The 20,620-nt window shown below is 50.5% G+C and overlaps 2 protein-coding genes across 2 annotated transcripts; both read right to left on the bottom strand.

The window, feature by feature from the left end:
• Nucleotides 1–1,146: 1,146 nt before the first annotated feature.
• Nucleotides 1,147–16,053, bottom strand: LOC122384754 (solute carrier family 35 member F5-like). The gene is made up of 9 exons (XM_043372468.1): nucleotides 15,903–16,053; nucleotides 12,623–12,763; nucleotides 7,025–7,111; nucleotides 6,377–6,655; nucleotides 5,607–5,789; nucleotides 5,250–5,403; nucleotides 4,723–4,882; nucleotides 4,064–4,318; nucleotides 1,147–2,479 (listed from the first exon to the last, which is right to left on the bottom strand). The coding sequence occupies exons 1-9, from the start codon at nucleotides 15,996–15,998 to the stop codon at nucleotides 2,383–2,385; spliced, it is 1,452 nt and encodes a 483-aa protein (XP_043228403.1). The 5' UTR covers nucleotides 15,999–16,053; the 3' UTR covers nucleotides 1,147–2,382.
• LOC122384745 lies at nucleotides 9,016–11,802 on the bottom strand. The gene is made up of 2 exons (XM_043372455.1): nucleotides 9,809–11,802; nucleotides 9,016–9,704 (listed from the first exon to the last, which is right to left on the bottom strand). The coding sequence occupies exons 1-2, from the start codon at nucleotides 11,308–11,310 to the stop codon at nucleotides 9,698–9,700; spliced, it is 1,509 nt and encodes a 502-aa protein (XP_043228390.1). The 5' UTR covers nucleotides 11,311–11,802; the 3' UTR covers nucleotides 9,016–9,697.
• Nucleotides 16,054–20,620: the final 4,567 nt, after the last annotated feature.

Here is a 20,620-nt window from a genome sequence, read left to right as displayed (position 1 = left end):
ATATCTTTCATGCCACCGACATAATTAACGCCCAATGTCTAACTAGCCCTAACGATCAGAGCCGATGACTAGGTGATCCATCTATCGGGCTTTAATTCACCATCGGCAATTAACAATCATGGTAACATGGCAGCATCACCAACAACGATACCGGTTCGATATGTCGGCACGGAATACCGCTAAATAATCACTCAACAGCTAGCTATCGCACATTTGGCTCACTAACCATTAACAAGCATCGATGAAAGCCACCACACGGCCACCACCCACAACGTTTGTGGCATCTACCAATTCGCTACCTGCACAGCGCGTAGGATCAACAAACCTGGGACCAGTCTTAGCATGTGTGTGGGTATGTCCCCTGCAAACGCAAGCTCTTCACTTCGACATTCTATCTGGCGCACTCAGTCCCGCCCTGGTTGGCAGTAGTGCCGAAGCCGAGAGTGCCGAGCTTTGTAGCGCTCTAGAGCGCCGTGCGAGGCGGTGGCTCGCACGCGAGCCATCATCAAACGGCCACCCGGCGGCTAACGCACATCACAGGGTACAGCAACCGCGGCAAAACTGGCCGTGCGGCCAACACAAGTCAGATGAGCCCAACGTTGGTCGCCAGCACCTATCTCCCACCGTGACATGTGCCCCACAACCACAGCTTGTGCAAATGAAGAGCCGACACCAACCATAAAATAACACACAATAGATACCAGAGACGAGTTTGCAGTAGTGCTTATATCACAAAGCGGGACTAATGGAAAACAAAACTATAAAAATTCGTCATAATCGCTATGATCAAGAGCTTGAGGCGTTGTTTAACGATCGATTACACCGGGGGAATACATCACTTTTCCCACAGAGGGCAACAAAACAAAGATAATGAAAACTCGAGGAATGTACATAAATGCATATTTACTAGGACTATGATAACAAGTCATGCAAACCTTTGGCTAAGCTTGTTCGCTATGGCTGCGAAACAGGTAGAGTCGTAGACTCATGAACTGATGCATCAATCTTACTTTTCATCGAGATCATGAACTCTTCGCGGACCGAATCAGTGAAAACGGCATTACATTTTAATGCTGTTCGATTTAAAAAACGCACAAACTAAACTTAGGTACCCTTACAGCGTAAATGACGGCAGCTAAAAAAATTAAAGCCATATAGATGTAGGAAGGATGCGGTAGTCTAACCAAAATCAGCCGTCTTACGTAGAGTGTGCCAAAGGAAATACTGAACGCATTTTAAAGAAAGTTATTAGCATAGTAAGCCGAGTGCAAATAAATGCTCTTCGGTACCAGTACCAGCACCAGTCCATGATCATATGTCACTACGATAACAAGGAACGTTAATGGACTTTAAATCATGTTCCCTGAAGCCAGTTGGTACCATTGGCGATGTAATTCGATACCAACTGATGGTTATAAGCTTGGCTAAGAATAAATACCTGGCGATGGTTTCAATACCCAAAATAATGGACACAACACTGCATGAAGTTAAATATATAAATAAAAGCGTCACCCGCTAACAAATGGACCAGCGGCAGCAAACCACACTGCCACAACACGCACGGGAAAGGGATATGTGAGAGCGATCGGTACAGCCGGCCGGTCTGTCCGTGTGGCGCCCTCTGACAGGCTGGTGAGGTCAGAGTGACGTCCCGGACAGGCTGATGTCTACGGTGTCCCTTGGCGGGCTGGCACGGCGCACCCTCTGACGGACTCGTCAGACCCGTACGGCGCACCCTGACGGACTGATCAGACCCGTGCGGCGCACCCTCTGAAGGACTAGTCAGACCCGTGCGGCGCCCTCTGACGGACTAGTCAGACCCGTATGGCGCCCCTGATGGGCTGATCAGACCCGTACGGCGCCCTCTGACGGACTCGTCAGACCCGTACGGCGCCCCTGACGGTCTGATCAGGCCCGTACGGCGCCCTCTGACGGACGACGGACTGATCAGACCCGTACGGCGACCCCTGACGGACTAGTCAGACCCGCACGGCGCCCTCTGACGGGCTCGTCAGATCCGTACGGCGCTCCCTGACGGTCTGATCGAGCCGGGTGGGGCACTCTGGGAAGCTTGTCTCGCCCGTACAGCGCCCTCTGACGGTCTGATCAGACCCGTACGGCGCCCCCTGACGAGCTGATCGAGCCGGGTGGGGCACCCTGGGAAGCTCGTCAAGCCCGTACAGCGCCCTCTGACGGGACCGTACGACCGGCGACCAGCAGCTCCCCGCTCCACCTAGCCGCAGCCGCTACTCGGAGGGCCCACCGGGGGACCGGGAGACCCGGGCACTGTGCGCCTCCCCGGCGTCTGTTCCACGTCCCGTCACCCTCCCCGGCCCGCTGTGTCCCCCTGGCCCGGCACCTAGCTCCGCTGACGAGTCGCCATCACGTGCTGGTCCGGATGAATTCCTCCTCCTCGTCATCCTCGTCATCGGAGGCCGATATTAGCGAGGTCGACTGCTCGGCCGTCGCCGGGTCCGACCTGGACAGACGGGACACGGTTCACGTCAAATAAGCACAGCTGCAGTCCAAACAGCGGCCCTGGTACGCAAAGGCACATATTCTGGCGTTAGCCGGGCACCAAAGCTGTAATGACATTGCATTTCACTTCATCACCTGAGCGTCAAACCAGTGTCTTTATTACCTAAAAAATGTCAACAAATCTAGCCAATCCACGAAGGTCTTTACCAGATTGTCTGCCCCAAAACAGCTGCTAAAACATGATGTTGGTGTATATTTTTGCGACTATCAATTTAACCCGCGCACCGACGGGGGTCTGCGCCAACTTCGCACCGACGGGGGGGGGGGCGGATGACCGCCCCCCCCCCCCTGAGATCTCGAGAACGAAGCAAGATAGCGACAAGCGGTAAACGGCATCGGATACGCACGGCCAAGATCTACAATTTTTACTAAGGTCATTTTCAGGTCAGGTCAAAGATGACGTCACAGGGGTAGAAAAAGTCAAAATGGCGGCGCTAGATATGGAGAGTTTTTCTCGAATAACTTTCGAATTAGTCAAGCTAGGAACAAACTAAGGGCATCATCGTGATCCTCTCGTCAATCCGCATCGAATGATATATATGTTGACCTCGAAAGGTTAAGGTCAAAGGTTGACCTCAGGTCACGTGACCTCGAGGTCATCATGTATATCATTCGATGCGTCTTGACGAGCTGAACACAATGAGACCATCCACGCGTCTGTATCTTGTTCCTGTACGGAGTTATTGGCCAAAAACCTTTGGTGACCTTTGATGACGTCACATGACCTCACAGCTGCCCAACAGCAAAACAGACCTCAAGGTAGTGAAGGTTGATCGTATATGAAGTCATGTATGGTATATGGGCCATTCCGACCCGTTTTAGTGGTAAAAACAGGGAGTTGATTTTCTCCCCATTGACTTATAATGGGGAGGTCGCGAAATTGACCTGACCTTAAGTCACCGATATCAAAATTCCGAGATATACAAATTGTAGCTACTAATGACCTAATAATATCCTGCGACTTTCAAAGGCCTCCGACATCTACTGTAGCTCTGGCACGGTGACAAAGTTGCAAAAAAGTGACTTGAGGTTGGGTCATTCAAAGTGACCTGGTGACCTGACCTTAAAAGGTAGGAGGTTCAAACTTGCACACCATGTGTAAAATTGATGAGGTTATAGTCATACCAAATTTCGCGGCGCTACGCGCCGCGGTTTTCCCGCTATTCGCGAAAAACCTCAGGGAGGGGGGGCGGATATCCGCCCCCCCCCCGTCGGTGCGCGGGTTAAGAAAGGTGGTGAAACGTGAAAAAGCTGAACGTGAAAGCTTAACGTGAAAAAGCTGAACGCATATATTCAGGTTCCGAAAGAAGAACACTGAAAAGAACTTACGCCTTTTCTTCACCTATCACGTCTAGTTTCTCAGTAAAATAACTAGATACGAAGAGACCGTGGCAGTTCCTCCTCTTTCCGCTTATGTCGGGGTGGGTGGGAGATGTGGCTCCACTCACCGCACCGCAGTGGTACGGGCCGCAGTGCGACCCTGGGGTCGAGGGGGGGGGGAGTTAGGAAGTGTGGCTCAGCTCACCGCAGTGGTACGGGCCGCCGGCGGCAGCGGCAGCAGCAGCCGGCCGCCAGCCGGAGTCCCTCCAGCGCCGGGTCCCAGTTGTCCCAGTGCGCCAGCAGCGTCACCGCCACCGAGGCGGCGAAGATGGGCACGCTACCCAGGTAGAACGAGGCCGGGTAGTGGACGGAGCGCAGCACCACGTCGGCGGCCATCGTCAGCGGAATGGTGGCAGACAGCGAGAGCGTGGCGATCAGCGTCGACGTCAGCAAACAGCCCCTGGGGGAGGGGCGAGGGTCAGCAGACAGCCCCTGAGGGCAATTAAAGTCAGGAGTGGGAGGCCTAGAAAGACAACGGAAACGTTATTACTGCAGCACAATACCATTACAATAAAAATAAATAATCGCACAACAAACGATTCACACCGTCTCACGTAACGTCACGATATACTGTATCTACACGTCTAAAATCGCCGACACGCCACTCAGAGCACTACGACTTATTCACCATTCGGTGCACACCACTTCATGCAACAGCACTGAGCCCTCATGCCATCCACTCACCACATCCAGAAAAGCTCTGAGAGCGCGGTGCCTAATCAGACTGACCCGCGCTCAGACACTAAGTGACAGGATAACTGACCCGGGCGTTAACTAGGTGACCGACCCGCGCTCATTGCTCACCACATCCAGAGGAGCTCGGAGAGCACGGTGCCGATCAGACCGTTGGCCACCAGGAACATCCACTGCTGGCGGGACGGCAGCTGGAACGGCTCGTAGCCGCTGTAGTGGCCCGCCAGGAAACCCGGCCAGAACAGCAGCGCAGTGAACGCGCCCACAAAACCTGCCGCACATACACAGAGCTGTGATACTAGGGGGCCTCTTGCATAAGGTGAGAACCGAGCAGCATCTTCACAGCATCTTTCATATTAAGTCACTGGTCGATAGCTGCTAGGGGACTAAGGCTAGAATACAGACTTAGTACTCTAGCAGCCAGATCAGTCTGTAATTTCAGTCTGCTTGAGCTTAGATGCACAGCAGGTGATAAATTCATCCCGTAGCATTACTCGAAAACGATAAGCGAATCCCACACAATCTGTATGATGCAAAAGTGGGACAGCTGCTATTCAGCGGGTGCGATGAGCGGCCGGTTTGGCCAGGACGCCCGTTCGAACCACAGTGCCGGCGACTGTGACACCCCCGCGTCTCACCGAAGAACATGATGAGGTCCAGTTTGTCCTCGTGGTCGACGCGGGCGCGCAGCAGGACCACGTACGAGGCGTAGAGGAATGCGCCGGCCAGTGCCCACAGTGCGCCCAGCGGCAGCTCAAAGTGGCCCTGCAGGCCCGACAGACTGACGGCCACCTGACGGCATAGGGAGCGGGGTCAACGCAGTGTTCCAGGTCACAGAGCTGGTCACTGGAGCAGCGCAGCCCATATGTCAGCCCCCCTCCCCCCCCCCCACCAGACAGTGATAATAAAAAGTCATCTCGATCCGTGTGAGGTGACATTTCTAGGTTGTGGGTGCCATGCACGGGCAGCCGGCCGGCGGGGAAGTCGTTGCTCACCACTCCTCCGATGTTAACGGTGATGGCCAGCAGTTTGGACAGCGTGAACCGGTCCCCGGGCGTGGACGGGAACACGGCGGCCAGCACCAGGGCGAACAAACCCGACGACGAGCTCAGGATGTTGACGTAGGCGGCCTCCGAGAGACTCAGCGCCAGCTGGTAGCAGTACTGGCCCAGCACGAACTGGCGGAGAGAGACAGGGCGTCAGACGTGAGCTGACCCGACTGACCTCAGCCACCGCTCCATGCAGCCCACACAGGTGCAAGGGTGACCCTCACAGATTACTCCACACAGACATAACACTTGCATGGTAGTCAGACTACCAAATCTGCATTAATTACCGCTATCGCATAAAACAGCCGTCTGACAATTCACGCCTAAATATTACCTTGATGATAAGAGAAAGCTAGGCAGTAGGCAGTAAGGACGATAGGCCACAGAGGTCAATAAAGCAATAAAATGGCACAGCGAGCCGATACGTTGTACGGACTCTTTATCAGGTGTGACCTATCTACTATTAGTGTATGTCACCGGCAGCAGGGGCCCCGAGAGTTCACCAACGTGTGCCACAGGCAGTCGTAAGGGGAAGGGTGCACTGGGGGCGGCCAGGACAGTTATAAACTACAGCACCAGCTGGGCGGCTTAGGTGGTGTATGTGTGTGTGTGGGGGGGCGGGGGTAGTCAGGGGAGGACGGCAGAGGGAGGGAATGGCCGTGCGGAGGGGGGAGGGGCTAAGAGCGGCAGTCGGAGTGGAGGGGGTCGGTACTCACGGGGACGGTGAACTGCAGCGCCAGCCGGGCCACCTGTCCCGGCGGCAGGCGGGCGGCACGCAGCAGTGCCTGGCGCCGCAGCTGCACGCTGGCGCGGTACGAGAGGCGCGCAAACAGCGCCTGGCCGGCGTCCCGCTCACACAGCTGGCGCACCTCCTTGACGCGGCTGAAGCGGACGGCCCTGCGGCGTCGTCCGCCGGCCGCGGCCGCCTGGTCCTCGCTGTCGGTGCCCGACGAGCGTTCCTCGTCAAACATGACTGGCACAAACTCCGGCTCACTCTGTCCGCACAGAAGGGGCGAGGTCAAATTATGATAACGAATGCACTCAAACGGGTTATAGATACACACTCACTCTGGCTAACGGGAGACGGACACACTCGCGCTGTCTGCAAGGAAGAGCCCATGCATAGCACGTACGTACTTTCTCCGCTCCCTCCAGAGACGTCAGAGTTCACGGATTCTGACAGTGCCGTAAACACACGAATATCGATGCGAATGTCATACATCGATGGTGACTAATACAGGCGAGCCGTGGACCGAGTGGTGTATCGGGTACTGCCGGTTGTGGAAGGAGGAAGGCTGCCCGTTTAGGAGGGCATGGGCTACAGAGGGGGAGGTGGGCGGCAAGGAGAGCCCCGAGGTACTGACCAGCGCTCGCCGGAAACCCGGCGTGGGACTGTTTGGTGCCGGACTGCCGGCAGAGCTGGCGCCGTCCTCCGACATCGTCTCCATCGGCTGAAACAAAAGAAAACACACAGCGCCAAGTAAGCCAACAAACACGAAGCAGTCCTCAGACATCGTCTCCATCGGCTAAAACACAGCGAGAATAAATCAACAATCACAAATCGGAGCACCACCCAACGTTCGTCAGGTCGTAAAAAGGAGCCATGTCATCTAATATGACGCAAAATTGCTTTCATTGTAACTCGACGGACATTTCTAGGTTTCTTTTCGCACACATGTCTTATCAAACAATGCCAAAAAAAAAAATACAAAATATTATTTCTGTTACGTTTACTATTAAAGCTGTGATTACTATCTAAGTAGGTAATATTATTCAGTTAATATTCAAGTAAGCAAAGTACTCAATTCATGATCTCTATATTTGTATTCTGACCAATCTATCCCCACATCGCCCAATAATACACACTTAGATTTTCTTATGTCGCGTGCTCTGTACGCAATGGGACCATCACTTCATATATGACACATCCTCCCTTTTCTGAACATGCTCAGTTGACTCTCCTCCTGCTTCTGAGTAGGTATGGAGATCGAGTCACTTGCGCCTGTTCTCTGTGTTGAGCCTGTTGTGGCGTAGCAGCCACTTGTCTTGGTACACTGGGGACGGGTATATACATATACTCATCATCAGATGACTGGCGTGTCGCTGCACCCCTTCCCGGTCTGTCCGGTGCCGGTCGAGCCCTTTCGAAGGTCGGTCGTGACCCGGCCTCTTGATACGGAGGCTTGTCCTGACCCGGGTCACGGCGGAGGTGACGTCTATTCCGGCGATACACGCCGCCGTCATCGTCAGTCTTCACGAGATATGATCTGTTCCCCAGATACTTACTGACGGTAGCCGCCCTCCAATGGTTACGTCCTGGTGCAGGGGCCATGTAGACATGCTCCCCTTCGCTGAGCATCGGAAGATCCTTTGCACCTCTGTTGTAATAGACGGCCTGCTTCTGCTGGCGATCAGCTAATCGGCTGGGGACGTCGCGCACTGTCTTGGGTTTGAGAAGTGACTTTGTAGTTGGGAGCAGTGTGCGTGTGCGGCGACCGAACAATCTTTGTGCCGGTGAGCTACCGATGCTTTCGGTCGGTGTGTTGCGCCAGTCGAGCAGCGCCAAGTAGGCATCTCGGCCGTCCGCTTCTGCCTTTATCATGAGATTCTTGAGGATCTTCACAGCACTTTCCGCCTTGCCATTTGACTGGGGATATCCTGGCGAGCTCGTCTGATGTCTGAAGTCGAACTTCTCAGCGAATTGTCTGAACTCAGCTGAATTGAAGGGCGGCCCGTTGTCCGTCATCATTTTTTCGGGCAATCCGTGTCTTGCCATCTGGGACTTTAAGATCCTTATCACTTCACTTCCTCTCTTGTCACTAAGCCTATCACATTCAATGAAATCCGAGAATGTATCAACTGTCACCAGATACGAGTGGTTCTTGAACTCCATCATGTCGCAAGCTATGTACTGCCATGGTCGCTGTGGTATATCTTGCGAGCTCAGTGTCTCCCGTTGTTGTTTTCTACCGTACTCCAGACATACACTGCACCTGGTGACCAGCTCCTTCAGTTCCTCCGTCATACCTGGCCAGTATATCGCCTCACGAGCTCTTCTGAGGCATCCCTGCAGTCCGATATGTGCCGAATGCACTCGCTCTTTCAAGATGTGGCGGATGGACCTTGGGATCACGATCTGCTCGCCTCTCAGGACAAACCCATCCCTAGTGGAAAGCTCTTCTTTGACGTTGTAGTACGGTCTCAGCTGGTCAGATATCTGCTTCTTGCTGCCGGGCCAACCGTTCTTGATCATTCTGATCATTTCTTGCATCTCTTGATCTTCTTCTGTAGCTTGCAGAATGAGCTTTGTCGTTCTGTCTGACACCGGACTGTGTTCTAAGGCATTCATGTTTCTTATTTCCACTTCGTCTGACGAAATTTCTTCTAGGAGGCATACATGACCCTTGAGTTTGTCGTCTGTAGCCTCGGCCTCATGTGCTCGGCTGAGAGCATCCGCTATGTACATCTCCTGGCCACGTTTGTAGACAACTTCAAAATCATACTTCTGCAGCTGGAGCATCATTCTTTGGAGTCGTTTTGGTGCGCTCACCAGCGGCTTTTTCATGATCGACTCGAGAGGTTTGTGATCTGACTCCACCTTAGTTTTCTTTCCTTGGGTGAAGCGTTCAAACTTGTTGAGTCCATACACAATAGCCAAAAGCTCCTTTTCGATTTGAGCGTAGTTCTTTTCGGTCTCATTGAGCGCTCTTGATGCATATGCTACCGGCTGGCCGTCTTGCATAAGACAGGCTCCCAGCCCATGGCTGGATGCATCAACCTGTACCACAACCTCTCTCTTGACATCATAGTACTTCAACACGGGATCTTGAGTTATGATCTCCTTGATGTTTTCCAATGACCGCTTGTGTACCTCCTCATAGATGAATGCATTTTCTTTCTTGAGAAGCGATCTGAGAGGTGCAGAGGCTTCCGCGAGGTTGGGGGCGAACCGCTGTAGATAGTTCACCAGGCCAAGCACTCTTTGCACACCTTTGCGGTCCTCTGGGGCAGGCATGTTCTTGACTGCCTTTACCTTGTCAGGATCTGCCTTCATGCCATTAGGTGTGAAGATGTGGCCCATATACTTCACTTCAGTCTGCCTGAGCTTCATTTTCTCCATGTTCAGTTTAAGTCCTACGTTTCTGCACCTTTCTAGTAGACATAACAGTTTTCTATCATGATCTTCCACGGCTTCTGAGTGAGAGGCACCGTTCCCGTAGACGAGTATGTCGTCTGCTATTGCCATCACGCCTTCCAAGCCTTCGAGAGCTTGATGGAGTCTTCGCTGGAATTCTTCGGACGCTAGACACAGGCCAAACGGCATGCGTCGCCAGCGATACCTACCCCACGGTGTAGCGAACGTCGTGAGGTAGCTACTGGCCGTGTCCAGCTCGACATGCCAGTACCCACTTTTGGCGTCGCAGACTGTGAACACTTTAGCGTTTGCTAGTGCGGGAGTCAAGTCTTCTATCGTGGGCAGCGGATAGTGGTTTCGTTTGATGGCCGTGTTTAATGGCTGTGGATCGATACAGATCCGAATTCCTTTTGTGGGCTTGCTTACGGCTACCATGGCGGAGACCCAGTCAGTCGGTTCTGACACCGTCGAAATGATGCCGTCTTTTACCAAACGGTCCAGCTCGTCCTTGATGTCCTGCTTCATTGCTTCTGGAACCGATCTTGCAGCTAGTTGTACTGGTCTCACTGACTCATCAGTTTGGATATGAAGCTTTCCGGGTAGCTTTCCGACCCCAGTGAAGATATCCCGGTACTGCGCATGTAAATCATTTGTTGAGAAGTCTTTTTTCTCTGCTTCTTTGTTTGTGCTTCTTTCCGGTAGCGCTTGCTTGTGTACCTTCAGGTCTGCTTTTGCAGCTCTGCTGTTCTCACCAGCCCTGTTTCCTCTTGCTTCATTTTTGTAGAAGCCAGTCTCTTTGCTCTCATTTACATCTAAATCATTCACGTAGTCGATGTTCTCCGACCTTACTTCGATCAACTCCATTGTCTGCAGTGTTTTCAGCCCAATCAGTGGGGTGAAGTCTTCGCGTACCACCAAAAATTCCACCACATATCTTGACCCATTCTTCGGGTTCAGAACGTCTATCTCGGCTTTGCCAACGACTTTGGTTGTGCTTTTGTTGAACATGACGAGCGATATATCACACCGCTTAAGCTTTTTCATGTTGCTGTCCACACAAGCTTTTTTGTAGACGTGCTGCGGTATTATGTTGGCAGACGCACCCGTATCCAGCTGGAACCGCTGTAAGTGGTCACTTCCGAGCAGCAAGTTTGCGAACAGCTTGCCTGCGTCTCGCGATGACAGAGCACCGATCTCCAGAGTCAGAGTGTTCTCCGTTTGGTGCTGACTCGCGCCGTCTTCTACACAGTCGTCCTGGACTGCATCCGGCTCAAGTAGACGCACTTCTGCGTACCGGCATTTCGTTGCAAAGTGGTTCCGTCGGCCACATGCTTGACAGGCTTTTCCCCATGCAGGGCAGCTCTCCTTTTTGAATGGGTGCATTCTCCCACAGAATTTGCACTCGCGGGGCCTTGGCGTTTCATGTCTGTTAGCCGCAGCAAAACTGCGTTGTACCGGGGGACGCCTTTGTAGTGCGTGAACCTCGGCGTTGGTGTCTCCGGCGAAGTCCTTCATCTGTTTTTGTGTCGCCTCGTGTGCCTTGACAACTGAAATAGCCTTGGCTAGAGTCAAATCTGGCTCCTGTAGGAGACGCTTACGTACAGACACGTCAGGGACTCCCAAAACGATTCTGTCTCTTATAAGACTGTCTTCTAGATCCCTGTAGTTGCAGGATTTGGCCAGTTTTCTCAATTCGGCTAGATACAACTCAACGGGCTCTTCGTTTTCTTGGTTTCTTGAGTTAAATTTGTATCTTTCAAATGTCTCGTTTTTAGATCCCCCGCAGAACTCTTCGAACTTCTCAAGAACAGTCGCTAGTTTCTTTTGATCTTCTTCATTTGGACACAATCCGTCCAGTACGTTCAAGGCTTCAGGCCCCAAACAGGTCAGTAGAGTCGCCACTTGAACATTTTCCGGCCTTTCATTTAAGCCGGTTGCGATCGAATAATTATCCCACTGTCTTTTCCATGTCTTCCACGGTGCAGCCAGAGAATCGGTCTTTGACAGTGTCAGCGTGAGTGGTGGTGGAAGTGGAAATCCTTGCGCCATGTTTATCAACTTATTGAGAGCTACTCACTTATTCTTCTAAAGTAATAGGTTCAATAAACTTCTGACACCATGTTACGTTTACTATTAAAGCTGTGATTACTATCTAAGTAGGTAATATTATTCAGTTAATATTCAAGTAAGCAAAGTACTCAATTCATGATCTCTATATTTGTATTCTGACCAATCTATCCCCACATCGCCCAATAATACACACTTAGATTTTCTTATGTCGCGTGCTCTGTACGCAATGGGACCATCACTTCATATATGACACAATTTCCTATCACTTTTTCGCAAATGCTTCAGAGCAGCGTGTCAGCACCTTGAGACGAAAGCTTTAACAATACTTGAAGAAGCTGCTGTTCGTAATTTTAGACCAATCAATCAACGAGATCAGCGCAGACCGGTTGGAATTTAAATCAGACGTTTCATGCCACATGAAGAAGTTAATCAATAAGCATGGTTAGAAGCGTCAAACCAGTGCCAATAAGCAATACACATTTGACGGCTTACTGAATGATGGATTATGCAAAGCCGTACTCGACCTAAGACGTCGACGCGTCTGTCTCTCCGACACGTCGATTCTCTCCGAGGTACCAGCATCATTTCCCGTTTGGCCTGGCAAGGCAGAGCGAGCAGCGAAGCAGTCGGATCCGGGGCTCGCGAGCTCCCCAGTTAGTGTGGTGCGGACGCTCCATCCGTGCAAGCCTTCCTCGGTTAGCAATGGTCCGGAGCTCACATGCAGTACCTGTTGACTGATACCGACCGGAGTACTCACGACTAGCAGCTCCTGGCGCTCGGCACAGGCACTGCGCCACGGCGGCCACACCAGAAACCCCAACAGGAACAGCGAGAACATGGCATTCTTTAGGTATGTTGAGAAAAACGGCTTGTTGTAGCCATCCACCTTGAAGATGTACTGCCAAAACAAAACAAGTGTCAGCAATCATGCACGAAACCATTCAAAAATGCAAATAGATGACTAAGGGAGCCATAATTTTTATCAAAACTGCCGTGCAAAGGAAAAACCACGTATGTTACCGTTTTTTGAAAAACAAAAATGTTCAGGAGAGCCGAAAATGCGTTTTTCATTGTAGCAACCGTGTAAAAGATCGCACAGACAAAAGAAAGATATCATTGAATTCCTCTCCGCCTTGCGATTCCGATGAGCCTTGTTGTAAATATATTTTTATAAATACTGCCCTAAAAACTCTAAGGCGTTGTTTTGCCACCATCAAATTTGATCAATCAAATTAAACTTTGCAAAGGAAAAAACACGTATGTCATTTTCCGTGTGGCTAAACCACGTATGTGGCGCTCAAACTAAGTCGTAATTGGCAAAACAACGTATGTGACTAGCAGTGGATGACATACGTGTTTTTGCCAACACCGATTGTTTTGACACCGCAACATACGTTCATTTCCAACATAAAAGCCAGCGTACCAATGAGGATTGTGGCCGTGGGAGTGGCTTTGTGATTCCTGCTAGGCAAATTTCGCCACACCCAAAGCGTGTGTATCGCTAGCATTTATATCCGGGGCTGGGTGTTTTAACGTTGCTGTTTATATAAGCGAAAATTTGTACGAAACTACACAGATTAGTCCATGGGAAGATTCTTATAACCTCCCGTGCCGTCGGTGGGGCCAGTACTGCCCCCCCCCCGTGCCGGATCCCCCGGAAGGGCCGTTGCCGCGCCCCCGGTCACGCTGGTGCAGCGCCCTGCGGTGGCACGTCCCCGGTTGCGTCGGTAGGGTCGGTGCCGCGTCCCTTCCCCCCCCCCCCCCCCTCCAGGGCCGGTGGAAGAATACTGAGTCGGTGTGGCAGATGCCACGTTCCACTGTACGCATCCTCTGGTAGGACCCGCGCTGTCCCCCGGTGTCGTCTGTAGTGCCGGTGCCGTGTCACCCGCTTTTCTAGGTAGCACCAGTGCCGCGTCCTCCTGTAGCGCCGGTGCCGTGTCACCCGCTTTTGTAGGTAGCACCAGTGCCGCGTCCTCCTGTAGCGCCGGTGCCGTGTCCTCCGTTAGGGCCGGTGTGGCCGGTGCCGTGTCCCCGGCAGAGCCGAAGTAACGGTGCCGTGTCCTCCTTTAGGGCCGGTGTGACGGCGTCAGTGCCACGTCCTCCGGTGCTGTCGGTAGGACCTGCGCTACGTCCCCCGGTGCAGTCGGTAGGGCCGATGCAGTGTCCTCCATTAGCGCCGTTGCTGCGTCCCCCGGTAGAGCCGGTGTGGCCAGTGCCGCGTCCCCCCGGTAGGGCCGGTGTGACTGTGGCCAGTGCCGCGTCCCCCGGTAGGACTGGCGCCGCGTCCCCGGTGTCTTCGTTAGTACCGGTGTCACGTCCTCGGGCTGCATCGGCAGGGCTGGTGTTGCGTCCTTCGTTAGGACTGTGCGGCCGGTGCGGCGTCCCCCAGTGTTGTCGTTAAGACCGGTGCCGCGTCCCCCCGGCAGGGCCGGTGTGACCGGTGCCGCGTCCCCCCGGTGCTGTCGGTAGGACCGGTGCCGCGTCCTCTGGTGGGGCCGGTGACGTGTCCACATCTACATAGGGCCCGTGTGACGAGTGCCGCGTCCCCCGGCGCCGCCGGTAGGGTCGTTGACACGTCCCCCGGTAGGGCCAGTGTGGTCGGTGCCGTGCCCTCCGTTATGGATGGCGTTCTTCGCCGCATGGATGACGCGCAGCGCTGCAAGATGCCGCACGATAGCCGCATGCCTGACGTGCGGCAGCCGCACCGCAACCGTACCGCATCAAAATCGCACTCGTGTGGGGCGGGCCTTAGGGCCGGTGTGGCCGTGTCCCCCGTTAGGGCCGGAGTGACGGTGCCGTGTCTCCGTTAGTTAGGGCCGGTGTGACGGCGTCAGTGCCACGTCCCCCGGTGCTGTCGGTAGGACCTGCGCTACGTCCCCCGGTGCAGTCGGCATGGTCGTTGACTCGTCGTTGGCCGTGTCCTCCATCAGGGCCGGTGTGACGGTGCCGGTGCCGCGTTCCCCTGTGTCGTCGGTAGGGCCGGTGCCGTGTCCCCCGCTTTTGTAGTTAGCACTATATAGTGTCGCGTCTTCCGGATCGCCGATGCCGTGTCCTCCCCTAAGACCAGTGTGACTGGTGCTGCGTCCCGCGGTGTCGTCGGTAGGACCGATGCTGCGTTCCCAACTGCTGTCGGTAGAACCGGTACTGCGTCCCCCGGTGCCGTTGGTACGGCCGTTCCCCGTGCCGTCGGTCAGGCCGGTGCCGTGTCCCCCGGCAGGGCCGGTGTGACCGGTGACGTGTCCTCCGTTAGGGCCGGTGTGGCCGGTGCCGCGTCCCCCCGGTGCTGTATGTAGGACCGGTGACGCGTCCCCGCTGCTGTAGTTAGGGCCGACTCCTCGTCCCCGGGTGCCGTCGGTAGGGCCGACTCCACATCCCCTGGTGCCGTCGGTATGGCCGTTGCTGCGTCCCCTGGTTGCGTCAGTACGTCGGTGGGGTCGGTGCCGCTGTCGTCGGCTTACCGGAGATAGTAGGCAAATCCACGTATGTTCTCATTTATGTGCTTGAAAAATGCAATTTAAGCAAGAATGTCCGTACATACGTGTTTTGACCACGCGAGCGTTAACATCTTTAGATACCCATGATGAGGAGATATCTGGCAAAACCACGTATGTTTTCATTGGTAAGAAATAAAAAATCATTTACACAAGAAAGCTTTGACATACGTGCTTTGGACACGATAAGTCCGAACATACGTGTTTTTGCCTTGGCTGTCTACCCTTGGATATGACATACGTTTTTTGGAAAATGTTTTTTGGAAATATAAGTATTTTCAAAAAACTTTTTGTGAATATAATTCGCATAACCAAATGCTCCGTTTCTTGGGCTATCGATTGGTATAAAAAACCATTTTTGACCAAAAAATGACATACGTGGTTCTTCCTTTGCACGGCAGAAAATATCAAGGCTATCCATGATTGGGATTATCTTGATGGAAAAGTCATATTCTAGTTGAAACTGATTGCATGTGAACATATTCTAGAAAAACACTTGTATGAGAGCTTTTTCATGACACAAGCACAGCAACAACAATAGCACACCTCAGTAAGTTCTGAAGAAGTCACCCAGAGGATATCAACAAGTGCCAGCACTGTGACACCCAAGGCTAGCCGCTGCCCAGGTGATAAATCCACCATCCTGTCTTCTGCCCTATAGATCTTCAGGCTTCCTGAAATATAGAGAGGAAAGGTAACAAAGGAGGGCACTGCATCCTGCTAGGAAAGCAACTGCGCCCCCCCCCCCCCCATCTTCAGACCAGATGGTCATAGAAAGACAGGGAAAATGACGATCGAAAGGTCTCTACGATCAGGAGCAGAAAATTGCATAATTAGGTCACAGGCCAGGTGAAGGTCAGGTCCAGGTTAAAGGGACCCTCCCACCTTCAAAAAAGTTAATGAATTGGCACGAAAGTGATGTCGCTCGGTTCAGAAAGAGCGAAAACGAATATCTACCAAATTTCATCGAAAAATATTCACCGGTTTTTAAGATATTAGACTTTTACTTTTGTTTACTTTTTGGGATCTCCGCTGTTCCTAGCGACTTTATTTGAAAGTGCGGCATTTGTTGCGCGCAAAGCAGCATATACCACCGCGTGCTACCAAACGTTTTAGTAAAAGATTTAAAAATCGTTAGATCTCCGCTGACGTCACAAATTCTAAGGGGGCATACCAATGCACTAGCCCCTTAGAATCCGAAAACTGCAAGTTTGAAATTCCATATCTCCGAATTAAAGCATTTGTCGATGTTGTGAGTGCCCAAACCGGTATTTGCAGGCCATGGCCACCAATTTGGCTATTTCAACTCAAAACTAATGTTAAGGTGGGAGTGTCCCTTTAACATTACAAATTCCTATTATAATGGTTTTAGAGTCCAGCTGACCAAGAATGGATTCAGATTGATCATTCAGGATGCACTGTAAGGCTACCATGACAAAAAAAAACTGTATGATCTAATGCAAAAGTCAAGGTAAAGTTCCCAATTCCCATCATGCCATCAAAACAGACTACCCACTGAATAAGGCGTTATGTGTGACACATATTTAATGGGTAGGTAAATTTATTCATAGAACTAAATGGACGTACTAGATTAGTGATATGCAGCATATTTAGATAAATTTCAGGTCGGTCAGATCAAGTGAAGTCAAATTTTGAAGCTGGTGAGTGATACACAAGTTTTTGTGAAGTCTTCTTTTTTTCTGAACATTTAATTTCTTAAGGTGGGTGCCTGACATTTTACATACGAACCAGCAGGCACAGGGGTAGGGGATGGGTAGGTGGCATATTCTGGCTAATATCAGTTTTTACTACCGTAAAATGGGGTGTTAAGGGACAGTGGGGTGTTAAGGGACAGTTGCATGGGAAAAACTTTGAGTCATATTAACTTCCTAATTTGAGAAGGTTCAATAAAAACTTCAGTGTGGTAGTTGACACTGTTTTGCTCTTGACCATAGGAGAAAATGGTATGGTTTTTCATGCAAGTGATTTGGTTCAAAAATGGATTTGAAAATCATGCTACATTTTCACAAAATTGAAACATCTCCAAAACTTTGTGTGTACCACATAAACTAGTGGGTGTACAGGGAAAATGAATGCATAGGTGTATTGTCACATGTATTGCACATGTTCCCTGAAAAACTTGTGCAAATCCACCCATTCATTTATCATCCTCTTCCTCTTTTCCGGATACATGCATATTTTGTGGTGGATGTGGGGTGCTAAGGGACAGGGAATAAAAAATAAAAAATAATATCTAAATATAATTTAATTAAGTAGGCATGGAAAACACCAAATTCCACATGAAATGCTGGTAAGTTCATGCTTTTATCTCTAACACATCTTAAGTTATGTAACAAAACATCTCAACACTCTCTTTTACAATGATGGGTCAATGGAGACTGATGTAGGTAAATGTGATGTCATCATAAAAAGGCTAAAACAAAGAGGGCAACATAATGACAAGTGACTAGCTTCAACATGGGTTTTTATTGATGACAGAAGGGTACTTTTGGTTCTGTTTACCTTATAATTAGCACTTTTTCCACAAGTGTAAACTGCATTACACGTAATTGGCTAAAAAGGTCATTAGTGGTGAATGAACCTGACTTGTTTTGTGACAGAATATGCAAAACATTTCAATAAATAAATTGTGTGCCCTTCCACACCCCAATTGTGGGCATTTGATGACCATTTCTTGGAATAATATAGGTGTCCCTTAACACCCCACATTGGGGTGCTAAGGGACAGTGATGAAAAATAATAAAAAATAATATGCAGGGATAAATCTTAAAAACTTTTACGTGGCAGGCATGTAAAGCACCAAATTCCACATACAATGCTGACAATTTGATGCTTCTATCTCCAACCCTTCTTGAGTTACATAACAAAACACCTCAAAACTGTCCCTTAACACCCCGTTTTACGGTAACTATAATACTACACTTAGAACACAGAATCACTATCCCACCACAAGATTTAGAAACAGCCAGTCCGTCTCCTCACCACCCTCTCATGCAATCAAATTCAGAAGCTGCGCCGATCATAAAGTATATTAGCAAGTTGTATTTCATGAAAATCTCTGAAATTAGGATATTCTTGGGAATCCACAAATAGGCAAATTGTGCAGATTCCTTTCAATCTTTCAACCCTGATGGCTGATAATCGCTTTGGGCTTTTTTTAGTGGCCCTAACTTACATTACCGGCCTTGCGAGGAGGGTGGCGACCTAACTACGCAGCAGAAAAGAAACCGGCCGTCCTAACTAAGACCGGTGGCCACTTTTACAGCAAGACAACATGTGAATACCCATATCCATATACTATGCCATGAATATGGGGAAAACCCATGAATTTACATTAGAACACATAAATGAAAGTGAAACAATTGATGTTTGTGAAGGGAAGGACGACAAATGCTTGGGACAATATGCAAGAGCCTTGAAAAGGCCTATTCTCTAAATTGTGGCCAGTTCCTTAGTCCCTACCAAAAAGTACTATTTTTCTATCTATCTCTCGTACCGCTCCCAAGTACTAATCACCTTTTCACCATCCAAAGTATAAAAATATCAAATAAAAACACCTAAGTTCCCGAAGCAATTTATATCGTATCAGCCACGCCACATAAGTCGACCGCAATCTCCTGCGAACACGTTCGTCAATCACGCAGCAAAAACATGTTGACCTCGAATCACGTCTGTTTGACTGACCAGAAAGTCATGACCTAGCCTAGTGACTTGAAAATCGTTATCAACCTTGAATCGGGGTCGGGCAATCGATTGAGACCGACGACCGTTCAGTGATTGAGACCATTAGCAGGCCAATCGGACGGCAACTTTGGGCTGTAGAGCGTTCCCGACCTTTATCCTTGACTTTGACCTTGAAGGTCATGACCTAGGAACCTGAAAATCGTCGACATGAGATCGGGGTCGGGGAATCGATTGAGACCATTTGCAAGCCAATCAGACCGTAACTTTAGGCTGTATAACGTCTCCAGTCCTTTGACCTTGACTTTGACCTTGAAGGTCATGACCTAGTGACCTGAAAATCGTTGTCAACCCGGAATCAGATACGGAGAATCGATTGAAACCATTCAAGCCAATCGGACGGTGGACTTATGGTGAACTACCGAACCTACAGGGTGTCCCAAAAATAACGTCACACCTTTCCAGCATCAATTGCATGAAAATAACAAACATGAGAGGTGCGCTTTTCTTACATATGTATCCCACCTTCTCCCAGATACGGGCAAGCATACGGTCCGGGACGTCAAGACATCAACATGTCCAGCTTCTGTGGACTGATCTTGGACCAGACAGATCGAACGTTCCTGGTCAGCGTGCCCTCAGATTATCCTGGTGCCATTTTGTTCACCTATTACCGGACCTGAGCCCTTAAAGGGACCCTCCCACCTTCAAAAAAGTTGATGAATTGGCATGAAAGTGATGTCGCTCGGTTCAGAAAGAGCAAAAATGAATATCTACCAAATTTCATCGAAAAATATTCACCGGTTTTCAAGATATTAGACTTTTACTTTTGTTTACTTTTTGGGATCTCCGCTGTTCCTAGCGACTTTATTTGAAAGTGCGGCATTTGTTGCGCGCAAAGCAGCATATACCACCGCGTGCTGCCAAACGTTTTAGTAAAAGATTTAAAAATCGTTAGGTCTCCGCTGACGTCACAAATTCTAAGGGGGCATACCAATGCATTAGCCCCTTAGAATCCGAAAACTGCAAGTTTGAAATTCCATATCTCCGAATTAAAGCATTTTTCGATGTTGTGAATGCCCAAACCGGTATTTTCAGGCCATGGCCACCAATTTGGCTATCTCAACTCAAAACTAATGTTAAGGTGGGAGGGTCCCTTTAAAATCAGGCACCTGCGTCTCGTAGCGGTGAAACCGCTCATTTTTTCGCGAGGCTCCTAGCTCAAGTAGGGGCGGAACAGCGAGTGGATGTTCCACACACACATACCTCTCCCCCACTCCCCCTAGCAGTGCGGCAATAAAATAATCTTGCCACCATCGGCAGGGAAGAATATAGAAAACATAGCCCGGCGAGGGTAAAGTTTTTCAATCTTGGACAACTTATGAATGTGTAAACTACGAGATAGAGGCTGTTATCGATAATTCGTCTTTGAACCGTACATAGCATTGCCAATTATCATAAAAAATGGTGACGAGATGCCTGCAGTCTCCTTAGAATGAAAATTCATGCAGTGTCACTGCTACCGCAGAGAATAAGTTATCCATTCGTGGAACGGCATGTAT

This window comes from Amphibalanus amphitrite, unplaced genomic scaffold (assembly GCF_019059575.1).
Source record: "Amphibalanus amphitrite isolate SeventyFive unplaced genomic scaffold, NRLGWU_Aamphi_draft 000014F_arrow, whole genome shotgun sequence".
NCBI classification, from domain to species: Eukaryota; Metazoa; Arthropoda; class Thecostraca; order Balanomorpha; family Balanidae; genus Amphibalanus; species Amphibalanus amphitrite.
This window is presented reverse-complemented; position numbering and strand designations above follow the sequence as displayed.

What these genes read in the sequence shown, in the direction of transcription:
- LOC122384745 (XM_043372455.1), bottom strand. Translation starts at nt 11,310, where the DNA reads ATGAAGGACTTCGCCGGAGACACCAACGCCGAGGTTCACGCACTACAA.
- LOC122384754 (XM_043372468.1), bottom strand. Translation starts at nt 15,998, where the DNA reads ATGGTGGATTTATCACCTGGGCAGCGGCTAGCCTTGGGTGTCACAGTG. An exon ending in CGGGTTTCCGGCGAGCGCTG is followed by an intron (nt 6,656 to 7,024) that starts GTCAGTACCTCG and finishes CTGTGCGGACAG; the next exon opens with AGTGAGCCGGAGTTTGTGCC. An exon ending in CGCTGCAGTTCACCGTCCCC is followed by an intron (nt 5,790 to 6,376) that starts GTGAGTACCGAC and finishes TCTCTCCGCCAG; the next exon opens with TTCGTGCTGGGCCAGTACTG.